General features: G+C 52.9%; 7 protein-coding genes across 7 annotated transcripts; 3 read left to right on the top strand and 4 right to left on the bottom strand.

The window, feature by feature from the left end:
* Positions 1–1,048: 1,048 nt before the first annotated feature.
* Positions 1,049–5,535, bottom strand: BGL4_2 (beta-glucosidase). The gene is made up of 4 exons (XM_062881893.1): positions 4,184–5,535; positions 3,719–3,873; positions 3,278–3,666; positions 1,049–3,219 (listed from the first exon to the last, which is right to left on the bottom strand). Exons 1-4 carry the CDS (start codon positions 4,253–4,255, stop codon positions 1,226–1,228), a joined length of 2,610 nt encoding a protein of 869 aa, XP_062727915.1. The 5' UTR covers positions 4,256–5,535; the 3' UTR covers positions 1,049–1,225.
* Positions 5,536–5,918: 383 nt separating this feature from the next.
* Positions 5,919–7,346, bottom strand: SMD2 (mRNA splicing protein). Its single transcript, XM_062881894.1, has 8 exons — positions 7,156–7,346; positions 7,042–7,074; positions 6,959–6,980; positions 6,776–6,873; positions 6,662–6,700; positions 6,588–6,603; positions 6,418–6,497; positions 5,919–6,355 (listed from the first exon to the last, which is right to left on the bottom strand). Exons 1-8 carry the CDS (start codon positions 7,173–7,175, stop codon positions 6,313–6,315), a joined length of 351 nt encoding a protein of 116 aa, XP_062727914.1. The 5' UTR covers positions 7,176–7,346; the 3' UTR covers positions 5,919–6,312.
* A 174-nt stretch (positions 7,347–7,520) lies between these two features.
* On the bottom strand, positions 7,521–10,372 carry ERG24 (erg24, C-14 sterol reductase). Its single transcript, XM_062881895.1, has 2 exons — positions 9,179–10,372; positions 7,521–9,121 (listed from the first exon to the last, which is right to left on the bottom strand). Exons 1-2 carry the CDS (start codon positions 9,244–9,246, stop codon positions 7,723–7,725), a joined length of 1,467 nt encoding a protein of 488 aa, XP_062727913.1. The 5' UTR covers positions 9,247–10,372; the 3' UTR covers positions 7,521–7,722.
* On the top strand, positions 9,536–11,437 carry MRL1 (Cation-independent mannose-6-phosphate receptor CI-MPR; the record flags this gene model as incomplete). The annotated part of the gene is made up of 3 exons (XM_062881896.1): positions 9,536–10,571; positions 10,634–11,225; positions 11,285–11,437. Exons 1-3 carry the CDS (start codon positions 10,186–10,188, stop codon positions 11,435–11,437), a joined length of 1,131 nt encoding a protein of 376 aa, XP_062727912.1. The 5' UTR covers positions 9,536–10,185.
* A 1,138-nt stretch (positions 11,438–12,575) lies between these two features.
* QC761_703230 (uncharacterized protein) lies at positions 12,576–13,362 on the top strand (the record flags this gene model as incomplete). Its single annotated transcript, XM_062881897.1, has 2 exons — positions 12,576–12,714; positions 12,788–13,362. 2 exons carry the CDS (start codon positions 12,576–12,578, stop codon positions 13,360–13,362), a joined length of 714 nt encoding a protein of 237 aa, XP_062727911.1.
* A 10-nt stretch (positions 13,363–13,372) lies between these two features.
* QC761_703240 (uncharacterized protein) lies at positions 13,373–15,923 on the bottom strand. The gene is made up of 3 exons (XM_062881898.1): positions 15,567–15,923; positions 14,395–15,375; positions 13,373–14,319 (listed from the first exon to the last, which is right to left on the bottom strand). Exons 2-3 carry the CDS (start codon positions 14,689–14,691, stop codon positions 13,483–13,485), a joined length of 1,134 nt encoding a protein of 377 aa, XP_062727910.1. The 5' UTR covers positions 14,692–15,375; positions 15,567–15,923; the 3' UTR covers positions 13,373–13,482.
* Positions 15,924–17,744: 1,821 nt separating this feature from the next.
* Positions 17,745–18,383, top strand: QC761_703250 (uncharacterized protein; the record flags this gene model as incomplete). The annotated part of the gene is made up of 1 exon (XM_062881899.1): positions 17,745–18,383. The coding sequence occupies one exon, from the start codon at positions 17,745–17,747 to the stop codon at positions 18,381–18,383; it is 639 nt and encodes a 212-aa protein (XP_062727909.1).
* Between the last annotated feature and the right edge of the window lie 66 nt (positions 18,384–18,449).

Raw genomic sequence — 18,449 nt, 5'->3', positions numbered from 1 at the left:
TGCTGCTGGTCCACGGTGTGGTCGACCGGACGGGAGTTCGTGTTGAAGTCGAGATGGAAAGATTTGTTTTTGGAAGCTCTCTTGGTCAATTGCGGATGCCTGATGCAGCCAGCCATGACCCTGAGGTGGCCAATGACCTGACTCCGCTCGCACCTGGCAGGTGAAGCCGTCAGGTCCGGCCAATCACGTCATTGGCGGAACGAACTCCTGGTACCCGCTGGCTGCCATGGAAAGAGTTATACTCGGAGGAAAAGAACAATCCGCCACTCTACAGTGCATTGTGTTACTGAAAGGATGCCAGAAGACGGTGAAGATATCCGTGTCTTGGTTCGTTCGTCTTTGAGCACCTTGCAGGATGCAGAGTACTAAGACACAAGCTTAAATCTTCCTCTGGTACTATGAGAGGTTATTATAGTGCTGCCTAGACGGCTGTTTCCATCTGCACAATCATCATCACCTCTTCTCTTGCAAGTAGGCTCTCGAAATCTCTGTCAAATATGTCCCCCCGAGTTCCGATCCCTAAAACCCTCATAAAAGTCCCTGAATACCCTCATGAACACCTCTCCAACACTCCATCCCCTCCAGCTCTCCCAACCCCCCACAGCCCATCTTGAACTCATCAACCCTCAACCCACTCCCATCCCATCACCAACAAGCTCATTAACGTCTGACACCATGCAAACCGCATGCACACAAGCAGCCCTCGCAGCCCCCCCCCCCCCAATTCGTGATTGGTCAAGGCCCATTGCAACGTCGCACAAAAAGAGAGGGGGGTTCCTGACCGGTTGAGAAATCGAAGCTCGCCCTCCTATTGGCTGGAAATTCCATGTCCAAGTCCTTCGCATATCAGCAATCCAACTTCATTCCAACTTTTCCGATTCCTTGATCGTGATGTGATCTTTTGGCGCAAGAAAACTCGGGATCCGCGGGTGGGAAAAGCCCTCGTGAGGAGGAGGCGGGAACTCTGCTGCTGGTGGAAGTCTCGGTTGGAAGAGTTCCTTGGTGAATCTGGAAGGGGGGTTTTTCCCACCGAGACACCGAGGACGGACTACTCTTGACCATCACATCCGTGACCAATTTCTGACAAACATGAGGGCTGACAACCAAGCCAAAGGTGAGCAAAAGGTGCATCAAGGTAATAATCCATAGTATAACAAGTCAAAAACGCTACAACAGCTAATTCAATGCCATAACACAAAACATAATTCCCCCCTTTGAACGGGTATCACTCCAAAACAGCGCTCAACCCCAAATCCCTACTGCTCTTCCCCACAAACACCGTCTTGGTGTGCTCACTAATGACCCAATCCTGGCTCACCACATCCCAGTTGCTCAAATCCCTCCTCGTCAACAGCCCCCTAAACTTGGCCGTCTGACCCGGCTCGATCCTGAGCTTGCCAAAGTCGCGCAGCACCACCTTGGGATCATCAGGCCCGCCAAGAGAGACATACAGCTGGGCCACCTCGTCTCCCACAATCTCCCCCGTGTTGGTGATATCCGCCGTGACTTCGTACAGGATATCGTACAGCGCCCGGTTGCCACCGGGAGAGTTCTTGCCCGAAGACGGCAACAACGGCTGAGGCGAGTCGTCAATCGCGTGCGGGGGCATGAACTCCTCGGCCGTCTGGCCAAAGTGCGGGTCGCCAGAAGCATTCCTCGGGTCGGTGGTGTTGAGATAGGGGTAGATATACTGATAGACATAGGGGAATTCCTCGTCGGGGAACAGGTAATCGCTAATATCCGTCGAAAAGTTCCCAAAGGTCGGCGCGGGAGCTGTCTGGCCTGTCGTTGGCTTGTAGGGACCAGCGTTCTTCTTTGTAACCTGGATGTTGCTGTACTCAAAGGTAGTATAACTCAAGCCGTGGCCAAACTCATAAATGACAGACGTGTTGGCCTTGTCAAAGTAGCGGTAGTCAATAAACACACCCTCGGAAAAGTCCTGCTGGGGTGCGCCCTCGCCATTGTTGGGGGTGTAAAGAACATCAGCGCCGTAGCCCTCGCGGGTGGCGCCCCAGGTGAATGGCGACTTGCCAGAGGGGTTAACCTTGCCGTAGAGAACATCGGTGATGGAGTTGCCGGATTCTTGTCCAGGAAGACCGGCCCAGAGGATGGCAGTGATGTTCGGGCTATCATACCATTCGCTGATGAGAACGGGACCGGTGGAGTGGATGACCACAATGGTGTTGCTGCACCAGCTGGAAACGTTCTTGACCAGGTCATCGCCGCCTCTCCAGAGTGTCAGGTTGTTGCGATCGCCCATGTTGCCTTCAAAGTTGATGTATCCCTCACCAGAGTCAGCGTTGACGAAAACAATGGCGGTGACATTATCCTGCGATACCAAGGCCCTGGTCTGGGATGCCGCATAGTTGGTCAGGATGCTCTCGTAGCGAGACCCATCCTTGATGGCCTGGGCCTGCAGGGCAGCGTCTGGCGTGATGAGGTAAGGAAAGTTGGCAGTGCCAGAACCCCAGCCCATCGCGAGTGTGCCGTTGTTGCACCCGCGATCGGCACAAGAATTGGGTCCGTTGGGGTTAGGTCCGGCATCCTCTCCAATCACCGCCACAAACTTGGGCTTGTTCAGGGGCAGGGAGCCGGTGTTCTTGAGAAGAACGGTACCCTTGGCAGCGATTTCACGGATGAGGTTTGCATGGTCAGCCCGGACATCGACGTGATAGTTGATCTGCTGGTAGCCCTCGCCCGCGGCCCAGTGAATAGGCCCATAAGTGTCGAGGGACCAGAAGCTGAAGTTGATGGGGTCCAGTTCAATGCTCTTCTCCACCTTGAAGAAAGCTGCCATGATACGCATGGCCATGTCGTCGATCCGATAAGCTGGAACAGTACCGTTGAGCACAGCCACAGTGAGGTTAGTACCCCAGAAGCTGACGCCAGTGTTGAACTCGGTATCTCCCGGCATCGACATGTCGAGACCAGCCGCGGCGGCAGCTGCACCGGTATGCTGGGCCTGCCAATCACTCAAGACGAACCCCTGGAAGCCCAACTCATCCTTCAAAAGACCGTTCATAAGCTTGGAATTTTGGCATCCATAGGAGTTGTTGACCTGCTGGTAGCTGCACATAAAAGAGCCCACACCGGCGCGGACGGCATCGGCAAAGGGCCAGAGATAAAGCTCGTGCATCGTCTTGTCGTCAATATTGGAGGAAAGAGTCTCGCTGATGTTGAACCCATAACCGCGAGCCTCGCCGACTTGGCGGAAGTGTTCTGTGGCCATATTAGCGCGGTTGAACTACAGCCATCTTGCCGGTCTGTTTGCAAGTACCTTGTTCATTGCCAATAAAGTGCTTTGCGCATGCAATCACGCCCGCATCCTGATGTCCCTTGACAGTCTCGGCCATGCCGACTCCAGTCAAGACCGGATCCGGAGAGAAACCCTCCCAGTTTCGCCCAGCAGCGGGCATCCGACCAAGAGGGCCGGCGACAGGTCCAAGGATCACGTTGATCCCCTTGCCCTTGGCTTCCTTGCCAATGGCATAACCACGGCGGTACATCAACTGGCGGTCCCATGTAGCAGCAGCTGTCTGACCTGAAGGGAAGGCGGAATTGTAGTCGGTTCCACGGATTCCAAGGGGGGCGTCGTGCATGCAAAGACTGCGGAGCCCCAGGCGAGGGATAGCTCCTACTTGACCGACACATTGCTCCGAGGCCCAACTATACCAGCGTCAGTCATGGCGTTAGGGCGATCTGAGCAGGTGATACTTACCCGGTACCAGTCGTCAAGTTGACCTTCTCCAACAGCGTCATCTGGGAGACAAACTCCCGAGCTTTCACATACGCCTCTGCCCATCCATCGGCTTCCGGGTTCATCCATGGCGAAGGGTAGACAGGAGGTGAGTACGCGAGGTCTCTCTTGATGAGCTGTGCGTGGTTGTCAGCAGGTGCGGCTCTGGCAGCAAGAAAGGGTAGCCAGAAGGCTGCATGTATAAGCTGCATGTTGGCTGCGGATCATGCAGGATCAGTTCGGTATCAATCTGGATAAAGAGGTTTTGTGCAGCGGCTGAGATAAGCGTGAGGGCAGCCAAACTGTTGAGCAACAGAAGAAAGCAAAGACAGGTTCACAGCTTCGAGAGCTCTGACCACCGAATCTTGTAGACGATAACTTAGGCTCGATGGAGAGCTCGTGGCCAGTGGAGGCGTAGGACTGACTCAACAGAAGGAACATGCGTACCTTTGGAGGATATTGGGGAGTGGCAAGAGCGCCGCTTGCCAGGGCGGCGGCAACCACCACGCTGAACTTCATCGTGGCAACTGCTCGTGTTGATGTGTGCAGCGAGATGCAGGCTGCCGGAGGTTGGCAAGGGAGATGCAGAAGATCACCACGGACGACGGCACTGAAGTGAAACAAAACCAACAGGAGCTATGCGGGCAGCAATATATATTAACGGGGCTGCGTCCCTCCCCCCCCCCCTCTATTGTTTAATCCCGAGATGCTCATGGCTGGCTGGCCGGTCAATCTCGTTGTATACGTCAGTGGAGCGTTTCCGGGAAGCCAGCCGTCATCCCCTCTCGGCATGCTCACCTGGTGAGTTGATGGCACAACCCAAGAGACCGAGATGTGGGAACCGTGGGAGTGGCCGGACAGCCAGGACTCAAGTCATGAAGCGTCAGGAAGCGCCTCTCGATCCATTCATGGAGAGCAGTGCCTTGCAGGGTAGCAGCGCATCCGTTCGGGCAAGTGGGAGGATGGAGGGCGGGTGAGAAGCCGGGTCATGGCCGTTGCGAAAAGGGCCGATCACGTCCAAGCTGCACTCGAACACGGATGACAATCTGACGGACGAGATCGTCCTTTCCCCTGACCAGAATGCGGGGGAGGCTCGGGAGACTGGCATTGAATCCCCCTGCTGTGCTTGGAGGTCAAGATGAAAGTCAATAAGATGACGATGTTCGGGAATAATTTAGTGGAGACGGCGGAGATCGGCACTTTGGTCGCCACAGAAGCTTGGAGCTCTCGGCAAGTGCTTGATCCCCTGTCATACCGTACATAAATGCGGAATCCGTACACTGGGCAATCGAACCAGGCGCTGATGAAAAGTCAAGGTGAGCACTGGTGAGCCAGTCTTCACCTGCCAGATTGAGTACCCCCTTCCTTCGGTGGCCCTGAAAACATTTCCCCAACAGAAGAGAAAAACCTGGGGCTGGCTTCCGTCGCCGGATAGCAACGATCCCCCCCTCTGGTGCGCTTAAGTGACCGTTACACTGTAACCCGAGCCGAACCCCACAGTTGAACGGTCGTAAACAGTGGATTCCGCCCCGCACCACTGAACAAGCCTCCACCCTTACCCGCAACCACCAACTCGACCATGTGCCGGGTCGCCTTCCCCGTACCATCTTCTCTCTCTGCTGCGAGGAATTCGGTTACACGGTACGAACCTTCATCGGTCCTTTTCCGACGCCACGGCTGCTGGTGAAGTAAGCGAGGCGGCGACGAACCATCACTTCCGCTGGTGATGAGATGATGAGGACGTGATAGTTCACTTCATCATTTGCAACAAGAACAGTACAAAAGCCGAAGAAAACCGGATGGTTGGTGTTACATTCCTGACTTCAACGCTGTATCCATGCTCTTGGTTACCGGTGTGTTGTATAAACATGCTTAGACAAACATACGAAGACACCACTCCAGCAGCAGGTCATGCAACGTTGTACAGTGTTGTCTCTGTTGTAGTCATGGATTCAACAGCAGCGTCCCGGGTCACCGGACACGTGACTCGTGGTCTCACAGTACCTACTGCTTGACGTTATGGAATGGGCTCGGCGCATGGATGTCAGGGGCCAATCTGTGTGTAGCTCCTCGGGGAACTGGGAGCGTCTCGGGTCGCCCTATATCCCGTAGCGCGACGGCTTCAGGGTTACGGAGCTTCAGGTTCTTCTCCCGGAAAGAACCAAGAAACACAAAGAGCTCCCACACCCTTCCATGTCGAGTGTCAATCAACTACTTGCCCAGCCATCCATCCTTACCGACACCCAAGTCCATGGTCAAAGGACGTTTGGTTGGTGATTAGCGAAAGCAACGCCGAGCTTTTATTTATACTGGTTGGTCCGAAAATGTAGAATCTGCCAAATTCGCAAAGAGCCCTGAAAACTGAAAACGCCACGGTGTAATGACACCCGCCCAACCCTCTGTTTACCGACCTTACACGTCTCCACCGGCTACCCGACAACCCGGAGAGGGCAGCGAAACGGTCCGAATCTCTTGGCCGTCAACCAGACCCCGAAGCACGGCAGTTGTGTTCGCCAACTTTGTAGGCCACTCTAGTTATCTCCGGCCAGCCTCAAGGTCCAACAAAAAAAATCCAATCAGCTGAGCAAAACGAGAATGACACTATCACCCCGCAAGAACCTGCAAAATCCATGTCAGCCAAGAGTACAACTAACTCCTCAAGAACCACAGGTGCCACTTACATCTTGCTGATAAACCGATCCTTGTTCACCGGCCGGCCCTTCTTTCCGTTGTGTACTGGAGTTTCGGTCCACATCTCTTTCTGTACAGATAAAACCAAAGTTAGCCTCACCGCGGGGGCTCTTGAAGGCTTCGGGACTGGTGTCCGTCTATCCGGCAGGTAGCCACTTACGACGTTCTCAAGAATCCTAAGAGAATGTTAGCACTAGAGAACAACAGCTTCAACAGTCATAGAAAAAGACTTACATGTTGCAATGCCTGTCAAAAGCCTTCACTCTGGCAAGACTAAAACGCGCAGACAAAACCCCAGGTCAGCATTGCCCCCATATCCCATCTCATTCGTTGATATGACAAACTTACAGCTTGCGATTTGACCGAATGCTAATCAAAACCTGAGAGTGACTGCGGACGGCCGTCTGGAGGAGGGAAAGCGGCCCATTGCTCATCTCATAGGCTTCCTGCAATCATCGAAAGGTCGAAAAGTCAGTCACTGATTCCCTCGGCTTCTGCCTTGTTTGAAAATGCAGGTTTGAATATGCGTACCAGTTGAGCAATCTCATACTCACTATTGAAGAGGTCAGCGTCATTTCGACTGCAAAGGGTGAGTTTGAGAGGATCAGACTTACGTGCACTCGTTACGAGGCTTGTTGAGAAGTGCCCTACATCACAGAAAACCGCCTAATTAGCTTCTGCCCCTATGATTTGAATAAGATGGGCGGTTTGGCAGGGCAGTATCTCACTGGATGTTAACGTCAGACATGGTAGCGGCTGGTTTGATGAATTTGTGATTTCCGAGGCTCTAGAAGAACAGCAGTCTGATGGAATGTGTGGTTGGTTGATAAAAATTCGATCAGCGGTTCGGTCGTCGTCGGGTTCGATGTGTGTTTTTCGTCTACAGTGTTGAGGACGGAAACACGCGTTGATGGATTGGCCAAGCCAACGCTGGTGATTGATTTTCGAGACCCACTGTTGAAACTTTGTCACGTGTTGGTTGGCTGGACTGAAAGCACGGGCCATCAAGTCGATTTGTTGCTTGTCACGGTTTGCTCACCGCCCTGGAAAAGGGGGAAGTTCTGGCACGAATTGTCACTCGTCAGAGCAGCGAGGGAGTCTTGTTGCATGGTATTAGATTATGTATTGTATGTAGGTTTGCTATGTCTTCAACTCAAACACCTTTCCTGCATGTATATCTGGCCCCAAAATTATTCCAGTCCGCCCAAGATCCCAACCGTTTTATTCATTGCCCCCTCTCCCATGTCCACTGCATCTCCATTCCCACCGGAACCCATTCACCATCATTACCGACCTCAGTAAATGTAAGGAATGATCCTCCATCTGACAGTCTTCTTGTACTTCTCCCAGTCCTCGCCATACTTCTTGGCGCACTTCTCGTCGTCTCTGCGGTCACGGTGGATCAAAAGAATGGCAAAGTACAAGACGTAAAAGTAGGTGAAGATGATGCCCCACCCCTTGGCCTCACCGGGGATAACCTGGCGGCCGTCAAGCATCCTGGTCGCGCCATCTACAGCAGCACTTCCTGCAGACAGGATGGTGTAGCCGGCAAGCCCGGTGGGCAAACTGTAGGGCCAAGCCTGAAGCCAGTCACCAAAATAGTTGATGTGTCTGGCAATGCCCCACCACCCAGAGATGAGCAGACGAGTGCCGGCCTTGGTGGGCATATACTTGAGATGAGCCAGCTTGGGGTCATTGGGGTTGGTGCGGAAGTCATTCTTCTGGCTGTTGGACAGGCGGAAGATGGCAAAGCCGAGCACCAACAAAGCACCGACACCGGCAAGTCCCAAAGGACCCAGCGTCTGTGGGTGGGTAGCAAGGTAACGTGTTTGCTGGGTGTAGATGAATGGAACCCAGACAAGGTCACCAAACGAAAGCATGAACCCAAACCCATCGGTGGTGATATCCATAGTCGTCATGATGGCGGGCTCCATGTACTGGCCGTCCAAGACGTAAAGTGTCTGCACGACAGCCACGAAGACGATGCTGTCGGTGACATAGCCATAGTTGCGGTACTGCTTCGCGATGAAAGCCCCGTTCAGCAAGATGTAGGTCAGCATGCCGGGGCGCAACTCCATCCACTCCTTGATGTCGATCTCGCCAATGAAGGGGAGGGTGACGCGTGGGTTGAGCTCGCGCCCAATGTACCAGTCGTATATCATGTTGCCAGTAACGCCACCGGCAGCAAGCTCGCGATTCTCGGGGTTGCCAGGCTTGACGCTGAAGCTGCGAACGTAGACAAAAGTGGCGAGCGCATAGGCAATGAGTGTGTTGGCAGTCAGAATCTGCACATAGTTGTCGGTGATGTAGGTCCAAAGGGGGAACTCGGCGCCCTGGGCGATGGTACCGGCGGCGGCAGCAACGATGCAGAACATGGTGGTGGAGAAGGCATTGAATCTGTACTTCAACCGGCCACCACTTCGCAAAACTGTGCCCTCGGTCTCGGTCGCGGGAAGGATTCGGTACAGGATGGCGTTGAAGAGGTAGAAAGCCAAGGTCCACCCTGTGGCCTCCCAACTGAAGAGACCAGGCCACCCATTTTGTGGCCAACCAACTTCGCGCTTCAACACATTGAGATCGAGGTTTTTGGGATGGAGGAGGGAAGGCGCTGGGCAGCCGGACAGATCGTTACACGCAAAGGTGATGGCGTAGACGAGGGGTGGGAGGACGAAGCTGATCAGGGCAGCGCCGGGTCTGCAGAAGACGTGATTAGCGAAATGCGGGGCAGCAAGAGGGATTGTTCGCACTTACGGTCCAAAGAACTCGTACTCGGGCTTCTTGCGCGACACCCCGATGGGTTGCTGTACTTTGGAACTCATTGTTGCTGCGTTCGCTGTATTGACTAATCAGTCGACTGTCAATGGCCGCGGGAGCTTGTCGCATATAAGTAACGCCCTGTCGAGCCCGTGGAAACCGTGGATACCGGGGTATGACATTAGCTGGAGGCCCAGATGCTGACGGTTGCCCGTTGAAGACGTTGACGATGGATGGTCTCTAGCGCGTCGGCGTTGGAGTTCCCGGATGGCCTGAGAGAGGTTCACAGTCGGCTCTGCGCTTTCCGGATGGCCTGAGTTTCTCTGAGCCAATTACGCAGCACCATGAGAATCCATTTTTCAGATGAGCTGTGTGGAGGGTCAGGGGCCAATAGCCTTGGCAATTCTATACTACACTACCCTGTGCTTGGCATCAAAATTCCAGGTGGACTTGGGCCCGAGATCTGCTGCCATGGATGTTGACACTGACAGCTTGAGCTCTATTGTTAACTCTCTCTCTCTTTGGGTCACTTCATGAGGAGCTTCATCATTCCACTGGCAATTGTGTTTCCCCAACTTAAACCTTAAGCTTTGTTCTGACATGTGCACTTCACTCTACTGCCCGCTGCCAGCTGCAAGGGCCAGCCTCTTGTGCTCGGGGCAGCCAATCACAGCTCCCATTCAACGCCTCCCTTTTTTCCTTGGACCAGGACCCAGTTAGCATCGGCTTCTAAAACGGTTACCTGTGAAGGCCGCGTTTGGGAGCAACCCTCCATCATCCAACGGCCACGACATCGAGAACGACGTCGCCCGTGTCGCCAACTGTCTCCTGTGCTTCCTCGTGTACCGACGCTTCATCAGTGAACAACAACACTCGATATCGCCCAACCCTTGCCCCTCGGCGCGAACGCGCGCATCTGCATCCCGAAGCCAAGCAAGCCCCAACATCCTTGACCGGACGCCTCCGATCCATTCGAAATTCGACGTCATCAAATATTCTCAGCCATGCATCGGCAAACACCATCCAGAGCCCTCCTTCTCTGCGCCCTTGCTGTCCTGAGTGGCAAGGCAGTCGGCGAGGAGGCTACAAAGACAGCCACCGCATCCACGCCTGTAGTCACACCCTGTGTCGCAACAGCAACCACCGGCGCCGGCGCTTTCTTCGACCTACGACCCGACACCGCAGTAGTTGTGCCCGAGGGGGAGAAGCCACCAAAGGGCTCGCCTGTCGACGATTATGTGGCTAGAGGCTGGGATTATGGCTCAAACTTTACATTGAACTTCTGCAGTCCCGTGGTGAAGGAGGTGGAGGATGTCGTCGGACTCGACAAGGATCTATGGAAGAACGTGAGCGCATACTATGAAACCAAGGGCAAAATATATGCTTTAGGGTAAGAACGCCTTTACACTGGGAACAGCCTGGGGCGGCAGCATCGTTGACGATCCATGACAGATTATCAGATGGAAACCTAGTACCCCGAGGGCGCAAACTTGTCCTTCAATATACAGGGGGATCCCCGTGTGGTCTATCAGATGAAAAGAACAGGGAAAAGAGATGGGAGGTCCATGACGGAGCGACATACAAGTACCATGAATACGACGACGACGACGACAACGACAACGACAACGACGGTGAAGACGCCGAGTCAAGGCGTGCATCGAAAGACAAGGATAATGACGACGAAGATGATGACAAGAAGGACAAGGGCAAGGAGAAGCCAAAAACACAACGTCGCAAGTCGGCCACATTTTCTTTCCTTTGTGACAGGGACCCAGATACACCTACGGCTGCTTCATTTGTTGGCACAGATCCGGATGAGTGCGCCTACTTCTTCGAGGTCCGTTCAATGCACGCATGCTCTATCGCCGAGCCCCACAAACCTGGTAGCGTTGGGCCTGGCAGTGTCTTTGCCATTATCTTCTTCATCGCGGTCTTGGTCTACGTGGTTGGAGGTGTCTTTTACCAGCGCACAGTGGCCCACGCCAGGGGTTGGAGGCAGCTGCCCAACTACAGCCTGTGGGCTGGCATCTGGAGCTTTATCGTAGTATGTCTTGGTGTCATACTTAGGTTTCCTTGGACTATAGCCGCTAACCTACGGTGTAGGACATGTTTACCATATTGACCTCATCCTGCGGCCGCCTGATCCCTCGTAGGAGAGGGTACCATACACTGTCCGGATCCCCAAGTGGGAGACGCCATAGCCGAGACGCCGAGAATCGACTAATTGATCAGCTCGATGAGGAATGGGATGACTGACACTGTCTCTCGTACGGTTCCTTGCTCAAATTTCTGTTTGTATCATCAGTTCTCTTTTTAGTTTCTCAAAGCATCCATTACCACCTCTTCTTGGGTCCTGTTGGTCTTTTTCTTGTTCCGTGGCTCCTCAGAGAGCAATAGAACCAAAACAGGTTGCTGCGTTATATCGAGACCTCGCATGACTGGAGCTGGCGTTTCTGGACTGGATCGAGCGGGTGGGTGGGGGTGTGAAAAGGCGCATGTCTGTTCAGTCTAGTTCGTCTAGCTGGATGGCAATTTGGATTGTAGATTTTCTTTGGAATAGAGTCCTCCGTCGCTCTCTTTCGGTCCACGGATCTCATTGCTACGTGCTCATGCAGTTGGTAGTGATGTATTACGACTCGCCGGGTTACACAAATTCCCGGTTGAGAGGAGCTTGTTTGGAGTAATGTCCACCCATGACCTGATAGCCATCGTCCTATAGTCAACGTCACCTTGGCATCACCATAGCATATTCGGTGTTGCTCTCCGCCTTTCTGTTCAAAGAGTCACATGGATATTCGGGTCTCCCTATGCCTCTTTCAACCCCAATAATAGTTCTCTGATCTTTTTCGCCATGCTGAATGACAGAGTGATCTCTGCCCATACCATCCCGGCTTCGCATGTCGCACAGAATTTGTGGGATATGCTGTTGGCACATCTCGAATGTCAGCATATTGCTAGCATGCAGCTACCGTGCAGTACAGAATCGAACGTTGGGGACCCTGCATACGGCAATTAGGTCGTGCGTCTGAAGAATGCCTCTACCATGGTTCCAAGATGACACTACTTGTCCCCTGGTTGGCCCACAACGGCCACACACCACTTATCTACCGTGGCTTACAGAATGTCCCGGTGTACCGAAGGAGAGCATAGTACAGGGACCAAAGGCTGTTATAGGTCAGCTGTCCTTGCGGTGGCACTGCCAACGTTTGTCTATCACCAGTGAGGAACTTGTGGGAAGTAAGACGATCACACCTCTATCCTCGGGTGGGTGGTGGGAGGCAGGTAGGTTGTGATAGTGGGCATATATACCCATTCCCATCATTCCTCTCTTCCTCCCCCATCTCAATATCTCGCCCAACCGCCCGTCATCCGTGTCAACTCTCACTCCAAAACAATGTCCTCCACCTCAACCCCCCCTCCCACCCTCCCAGACTACGTCCTAAACCCAGACGCAGTCCTCTCCGACCCCTCCACAACCTGGCGCCACGGCCAACCCCCCGACTACACCAAAACCCGGCAATTCTACCTCCAAAGTAGGTTCCGTCCCTTTTCCCACCTTCCCCCCCTGTCCTCCCATTTCTAACCCTTCCCACCCCCCCGCCTCAGCAAAAAAATCAACCCACCCGGCCACCTCCCTCCCCGCCCTAGTCGAAAACCTCGTCAAAAACTGGGAAATCGAAGCCAGCTACAAACCCCTCCTCCCCGAATGGCGCACCATCGCCTCCCCGCAGTCCTACACCTTCCGCGCCAACGGCTCACCTCCACAAACCGCAGCCCAAATGCTCTCGGTCGGGACCTACAACGCCCTCATCGAGCCCAACGAGTTTTACTGCCCTGCTCGCTCCTCTTTTGACGCCAGCCACAAGACATTCAAGAGGGTGATGCCGTCTTTTGCGTGGGAGGTGCTGGAGGTGTATGCCGGTCCGCCGAGGGTGGTGTTTCGCTGGAGGCACTGGGGTGTCATGAAGGGTGATTATGTGGGGACGAACGACAAGGGGGAGAAGGTTACCATCAAGGCTCACGGGGGGGATATCGACATTGAGGGGGTGGCGGTGGCGGATGTGAATGACAAGCTGCAGTTGGGGAGCGTCGAGGTGTTTTTTGATCCGATGGCCATGTTTAGGCAGATGGCGCCTGATGGGGAGACGGGGGTGACCAAGGAGGCTGGAACGACAGAGTAGATCAAGACATTAAACATTCTCCTGTGCCAAACTATGACTGGGTTTGGGGGGTATCTAATACAGAGAGAAAGAACAAAAAAAAAAGGGGAACCACACACGCATACTATCACAAACTCATCCTCAGTCCTTCTTGATGTCCACATACCCCCTACACATCTTCAAAAACCTCTCCCTGTACTCCTCCGGTGTAGTAGTGATACTCATCGGCCCATCCTTGCTAATCAACAAATTCCACAAGTTAATCAGCAACGTCATGAACCTCGGCTGGATCTTGTGCTTCGCCCAAAAGAAGTCCAAGATCGAAGCCCGATAAACATACTTCCCATCCGCCGAAGCAACCCCCGTCTTCCACGTCGGAGGTTGAGGCGGAACCGACGGCCCATCCTCTGGCGGCGCCAAGTTCGAGTCCGACTTTGCCGCCTCCGGCTGCACCTCCTCTTGGACCTCCTCCCGTGGCAGCTTCATCCTGACCAAAAACAAGGAATAATCTACCGCGTTGTGTTCGGCCAGCAACTTTGTGTCCTCCTCCAACCTCGCAAACAAATCATCCGCCTGCTCCTGGCTGAGCACAATCTTGTCGTGAAACTCATCCGCCAGCTGCTCCTTGGTTGCGTCGCTCGTGAGTGCGCCATCGGCAATATCTCGTTCGGGGTAGAAATACGACGTTGGCTTCAGGTCCCAGTTCTCCCATTTGGCATCCCCCCTGTTTTCAGCCTCCTCCCGGCCGTACATGATGTTCTCCATGACGATATGATGCGAAGGCGCGAGACGGAGGATCCTTCCAATAGAAGCACCTGAGGCGCCAAGGAAATCACATATTCTGACCAACAAAGACTGCGGATGCGTAGCCATGTGCTGGACGTACGGGGTCAGGAGATCGTTGCGGAAGAAGGAATGTTCGGAGTGGCGTGGGACCGACTTGACGAGGTACTTTTGGTCGGTGGTTGCGTAAAAGGTCTGTCCAGTAAATGGTGTCGCGGTCAGCACGTCCGTTGTCATGATAAATCCCCGGTGAGAGAGAATTCTACTTACGGAACCAGAGAATCCCATGTCCCCGATAGCAGTCAAAGCCTCCTCATCCTTTGCGCCCTCCCGCGGTCGGAACGAGTCGACATAGTCGTCATCGCTGACATCCCAGTACTCCCGTCGCAGCTTGGCAAAGTCGGCAGGGCGGATCTTTCTCATGAGCAGCTGGTAGAGGGAGAAGAAGGCGGAGAACAGGGCGAGGAGGATCCCGAGTGGGTTGCTGGCTTTCTTTTTGGTGCCATTGACATTGGTCCTGAGGATGGCGCGGACGATGGACCGGGCGATTCTTTCTTGTCGACCCATAGGAGCAACAGTCTGGCTAGGTGATCGAGTGCTATGTAAACAATAGGTTAACTAGGTCGAGCGGAAATCAAGCAATGTTCTAGACAACAGAATACATGATAGCTCGACAGGGGAACAGCGGATCGTTCCTGGACGAGGGGCTGTCAAAGGTGGGGTGACGTCATTGATCCAAAGACAGGATGACAAGGGTGGTGGTCTAGACCACCGGTGCCAAGACAGACCTTGGAGACTTCACTAAACAGCCTCATTGCATTATTCCAGCCATCATATATCCCCAAGCCAGCAATCATCCCTCGCTTCCTCCCATCCTTAGCCGGCGGTCGCGTTCTTGAAGAAGATGTCAATAACTGCTCTCCACAACTCACGGGGAGAAGAACTTACCATGTGTGTTTCTTGTTTGATGATGCTGCGTGATCGAGGGTGCCCGATCGGGTATGCCAAAAAGTCGAGTCGCGCAAAGCCGCCGCCAACAGTGGTTCAAGACGCTCATGCATTTGACAGAAGAAAAGAAAACAAAAGCAGACATACGTGTTGCTGGTCGAGTGTCGAACAGTCCTCCCCACCAAGTACTTTCGTGTGTACTGTCAAAGCTCCCACTCCCTCTCACCCTCATCCATCTTCTATCCACCACCCCTACCAGATCCCCTCCCCCACTAAGTACGTTCGCGTGTACTGCTGAAAGCCCTATCTAGACAGACAGATGTGAGAACGAGGACCATCACATAACGTGAGTGGGGCGTGATATGGGTTGGGGTAGTTCTGTGTGTGTACAAGTGACCAAATGGGAAAGAAGTGGGGCAAGCATGAGCGACTCTCAACTCGGAGTCATCCCATGGGTGGGGAGACAATGACATGGGGATGAGGGAGATAGGCACCAGAAGCTCGATTGTCGAATGTGCTGAGGTCGGACGGGAAAGGTTGAAAGATTGAGCGAAAGTCTGAAAAAGAGTCATGTCAGTCATGTGTGTTTTCGACAATGGTGTCAAGCGGCATTGGCAAGAGCAGCATTGAGCGTCGTTGAACTTGTTGGCGGCGAGGTCTGTGGTTAGGCAGATGAGTTATGGCAGACAGTATTTCGAAACAAAAAAGACTTGTTGAAAAATCGAGTGTTGGAAAAAGGTGAGCGAAGCTGGGATGGGAAGGAGTCGAAGTTGTGGTGGGAAGAAAAGTCGAAGACAAAGAAAGCCTTGTGTGAGAAAAAGAAAAACGGGTGAAGAAGTGCAGTCTGAAAAGGAATTGAAAAAAATATAAAAGTAAAGTAATGTGGAATAGCCGAGAAGAAGTCGTACTAAAATATTGAAGTCTGGCCATAGATGGCAGATGGGAAAGTGTCGTTGCCTTGATGGTTTTGTGAGAGTCGAGTTGCAGCTAGAAAGAGACGAGATGAGGAAAATCGATGGGTCGTGGGAAGAAAGAGTAAGATCAAAACTGAATAAACCACAAGATGTTAATTCAAAACATCCCGAATATCAGGCCGGTGACGGTTTTGAGATGTGGAGGGTCGTTGATCGAAGAGAAGAAAAAAGAAAGATGGGGGATTGGTGTTAAATGGAAGAGAGGAAATAGAAAGACTGGCAAGCAGTGGAGTATATTTATCCTTGCCCAGGGAAGAACCTCTACGGCTCACAATCAATCAGGCAGGAAGTCTGGCTCTAATGAGGTGGGTGGGTCTACCATTGTTGTTATTGTGGTCGAATGATTTTATCTCTAGCAGAGAAGGTGCAGTTAGTTGACAGCCTCAGGCCTTTTGAGATCAGGTCTATCTTCCAGGTCTAAATATGAACCGGCAGGTATTCTGTTGAATTGGCATTCAACATAGGAGATACTAGGTGACCACCAACTACAGGATTGCAAACGCTCAGTTTGATTTTCGAATATTTGCCCAATCATCCTGGAAGAACCAAGGTTGCATGAAAGGAAATCAGACGATACGTAGTTGAGCAATGCCATAAGGTGATGTTGAGAGAGATGTGCTTGATCTCATAGTCAAAATGGCCCGAAGCACTTTCAACATCAACTGCACCAACCCTCTCCATCTCTAAGTCGGAATTTGTATTGGAGTATTCAATAGCATTTAACACATTGTTGAGACAGCAGCTCTTAGTATTGGGGTACCTAGGTAGCTAACGGACCCCAAACTGGTTGTTTCCTGTAGCTTTTATTCAATGCCATGCCCAATTTGCTCGACGTCTGGAAGATTTGGAACTGGACATTGTATTTCTTGTATTTGCCGTTCAGGAGGAACTGGAATAGTGGCATGGCAAAGACAGAAACGCATGTTTGCGATCATCTCTGCTAGTGGGACCGAAATCATAAGATATATGCCGTTACACACGCTCAGAAGCTTCCGTCACACCTGAACGGCATGGTACGAGTCTAAACTGTCTCGAGTTGTGCGATCCCTCTCATGGTTACCGTTGCATGATGCTATCAACTTGCTACCCAGATCCCCGCGTTCCGCGGTTGTTGAACAAAGAGGTGCCTACTGCCTGTCACGACTTCAAGACTTGAGTTATGTGGAGATCTGCCTCGTGGAGGGCATGCTTCGGGCATACCAACCGTCATCGAAAGGCTGACCAACCGGTCATTTTGATGGTTGCATGCAGGTAGCATCTGAACGTATATGGCCCAGCAATACGGATCATGGAACTTCTGTTCTGGGTGTTGCAAGCGGTGAGAGCCAGACATTTTACTATAATTCGAGGCTGAGCTTGGATGGTGGTCGATGTTGGCTGTGAAGTCGGCCCCCGAACGGCTTTGTGACACCGCATGGTCACTTTTTGTCCAACGGGAGACAAGGCTATGTTTAACCGGGAATATCAGGGTATGAAGTCGCTTACTCCGGCTGCATACACGAGAGTGATCTTGGTTTCTACACGAAATGTAACGTTAGTGGGCCATCGTCTGTACAGGCAGGTGTCAATCATGCCAGGTTCTCGGATCTCTTGGTGATCGCGGGGTATAAAAGGGACGATGATCACGCCGGTGAGCACTCGTTTGCTCCTGTCAGTCATCAACCATCCCTCCACAAACCCTCAAATCCCATCAACAAAATGCACTTTACCTCCAGGACACTTCTCTCGCTCGCAGCGGCCCTCTCTGTTGCCGCTGCACAGTCCGCCGACTGCGTCTATGACGTGCAATCGGCCCCCTTCCATCTCCGACTCACTAGTGACGACGCAAGACTGAATGACACTCTCCTCGTCTCAGTCCATGCCGGCCCCCCTTTCCGACAACTCGTTTCTGAAGTCTTGTTGGGGGAGAAGTACCCGGGGAACAACCTGTCGGACATTTCTATCAACTTCTACTACAACACCACCTCCAACAACGACCCGAACCTCAATTGCCTCCCGGGGAAACTCCACTGGGCGCCTGAGCAGAGCTGGCCTTCCGTGTTCGGCCTCGAGTCTTCACTTGCAAGCAATGTCCTGCCGGTCATCGTGAGCCCGACGCAGGGAGAGGGGTCTGGCCCTCAGTTTGACGAGGAAGGCAAGCTGTTCCAGCGAGCTAGGTCCTTCAGCCCCGTCATCACGGATGAGAATACCTGGAGTGGTGCCAACTACTACAAGTGGTTCGTTTGTGCGACGGTTTATGGCAATTACAACTATGGTGATGCTCTGACCTGGGTATCGGGCGGTCTGCCGGATGGGAAGGACTGCAGGGCTGTCAACGTGACGCGGGAGTGGGCTTGAAGAGGGTTGGTGTGAAAAGCGTGGGACATGGGATATTTTTTTTTCGTTTCTCGTTGATACCGTAGC

The sequence above is a fragment of the Podospora bellae-mahoneyi genome, chromosome 7, assembly GCF_035222275.1.
Source record: "Podospora bellae-mahoneyi strain CBS 112042 chromosome 7, whole genome shotgun sequence".
Classification (NCBI taxonomy): domain Eukaryota; kingdom Fungi; phylum Ascomycota; class Sordariomycetes; order Sordariales; family Podosporaceae; genus Podospora; species Podospora bellae-mahoneyi.
The sequence above is the reverse complement of the archived record's forward strand: the minus strand, read 5'-3'. Positions and strand labels throughout refer to the sequence as shown.

Coding starts and splice junctions, on each gene's coding strand:
- QC761_703240 (XM_062881898.1), bottom strand. CDS start 14,691: ATGGGTCGACAAGAAAGAATCGCCCGGTCCATCGTCCGCGCCATCCTC. Junction 14,320..14,394: donor ACATGGGATTCTCTGGTTCC/GTAAGTAGAATT, acceptor TTTACTGGACAG/ACCTTTTACGCAACCACCGA.
- ERG24 (XM_062881895.1), bottom strand. CDS start 9,246: ATGAGTTCCAAAGTACAGCAACCCATCGGGGTGTCGCGCAAGAAGCCC. Junction 9,122..9,178: donor GAGTACGAGTTCTTTGGACC/GTAAGTGCGAAC, acceptor CGTCTTCTGCAG/ACCCGGCGCTGCCCTGATCA.
- SMD2 (XM_062881894.1), bottom strand. CDS start 7,175: ATGTCTGACGTTAACATCCA. Junction 7,075..7,155: donor ATGTCTGACGTTAACATCCA/GTGAGATACTGC, acceptor TCTGTGATGTAG/GGCACTTCTCAACAAGCCTC. Junction 6,356..6,417: donor GATCGGTTTATCAGCAAGAT/GTAAGTGGCACC, acceptor TGGATTTTGCAG/GTTCTTGCGGGGTGATAGTG.
- BGL4_2 (XM_062881893.1), bottom strand. CDS start 4,255: ATGAAGTTCAGCGTGGTGGTTGCCGCCGCCCTGGCAAGCGGCGCTCTT. Junction 3,874..4,183: donor CTCCCCAATATCCTCCAAAG/GTACGCATGTTC, acceptor AACCACGCACAG/CTCATCAAGAGAGACCTCGC. Junction 3,667..3,718: donor AACTTGACGACTGGTACCGG/GTAAGTATCACC, acceptor ACGCTGGTATAG/TTGGGCCTCGGAGCAATGTG.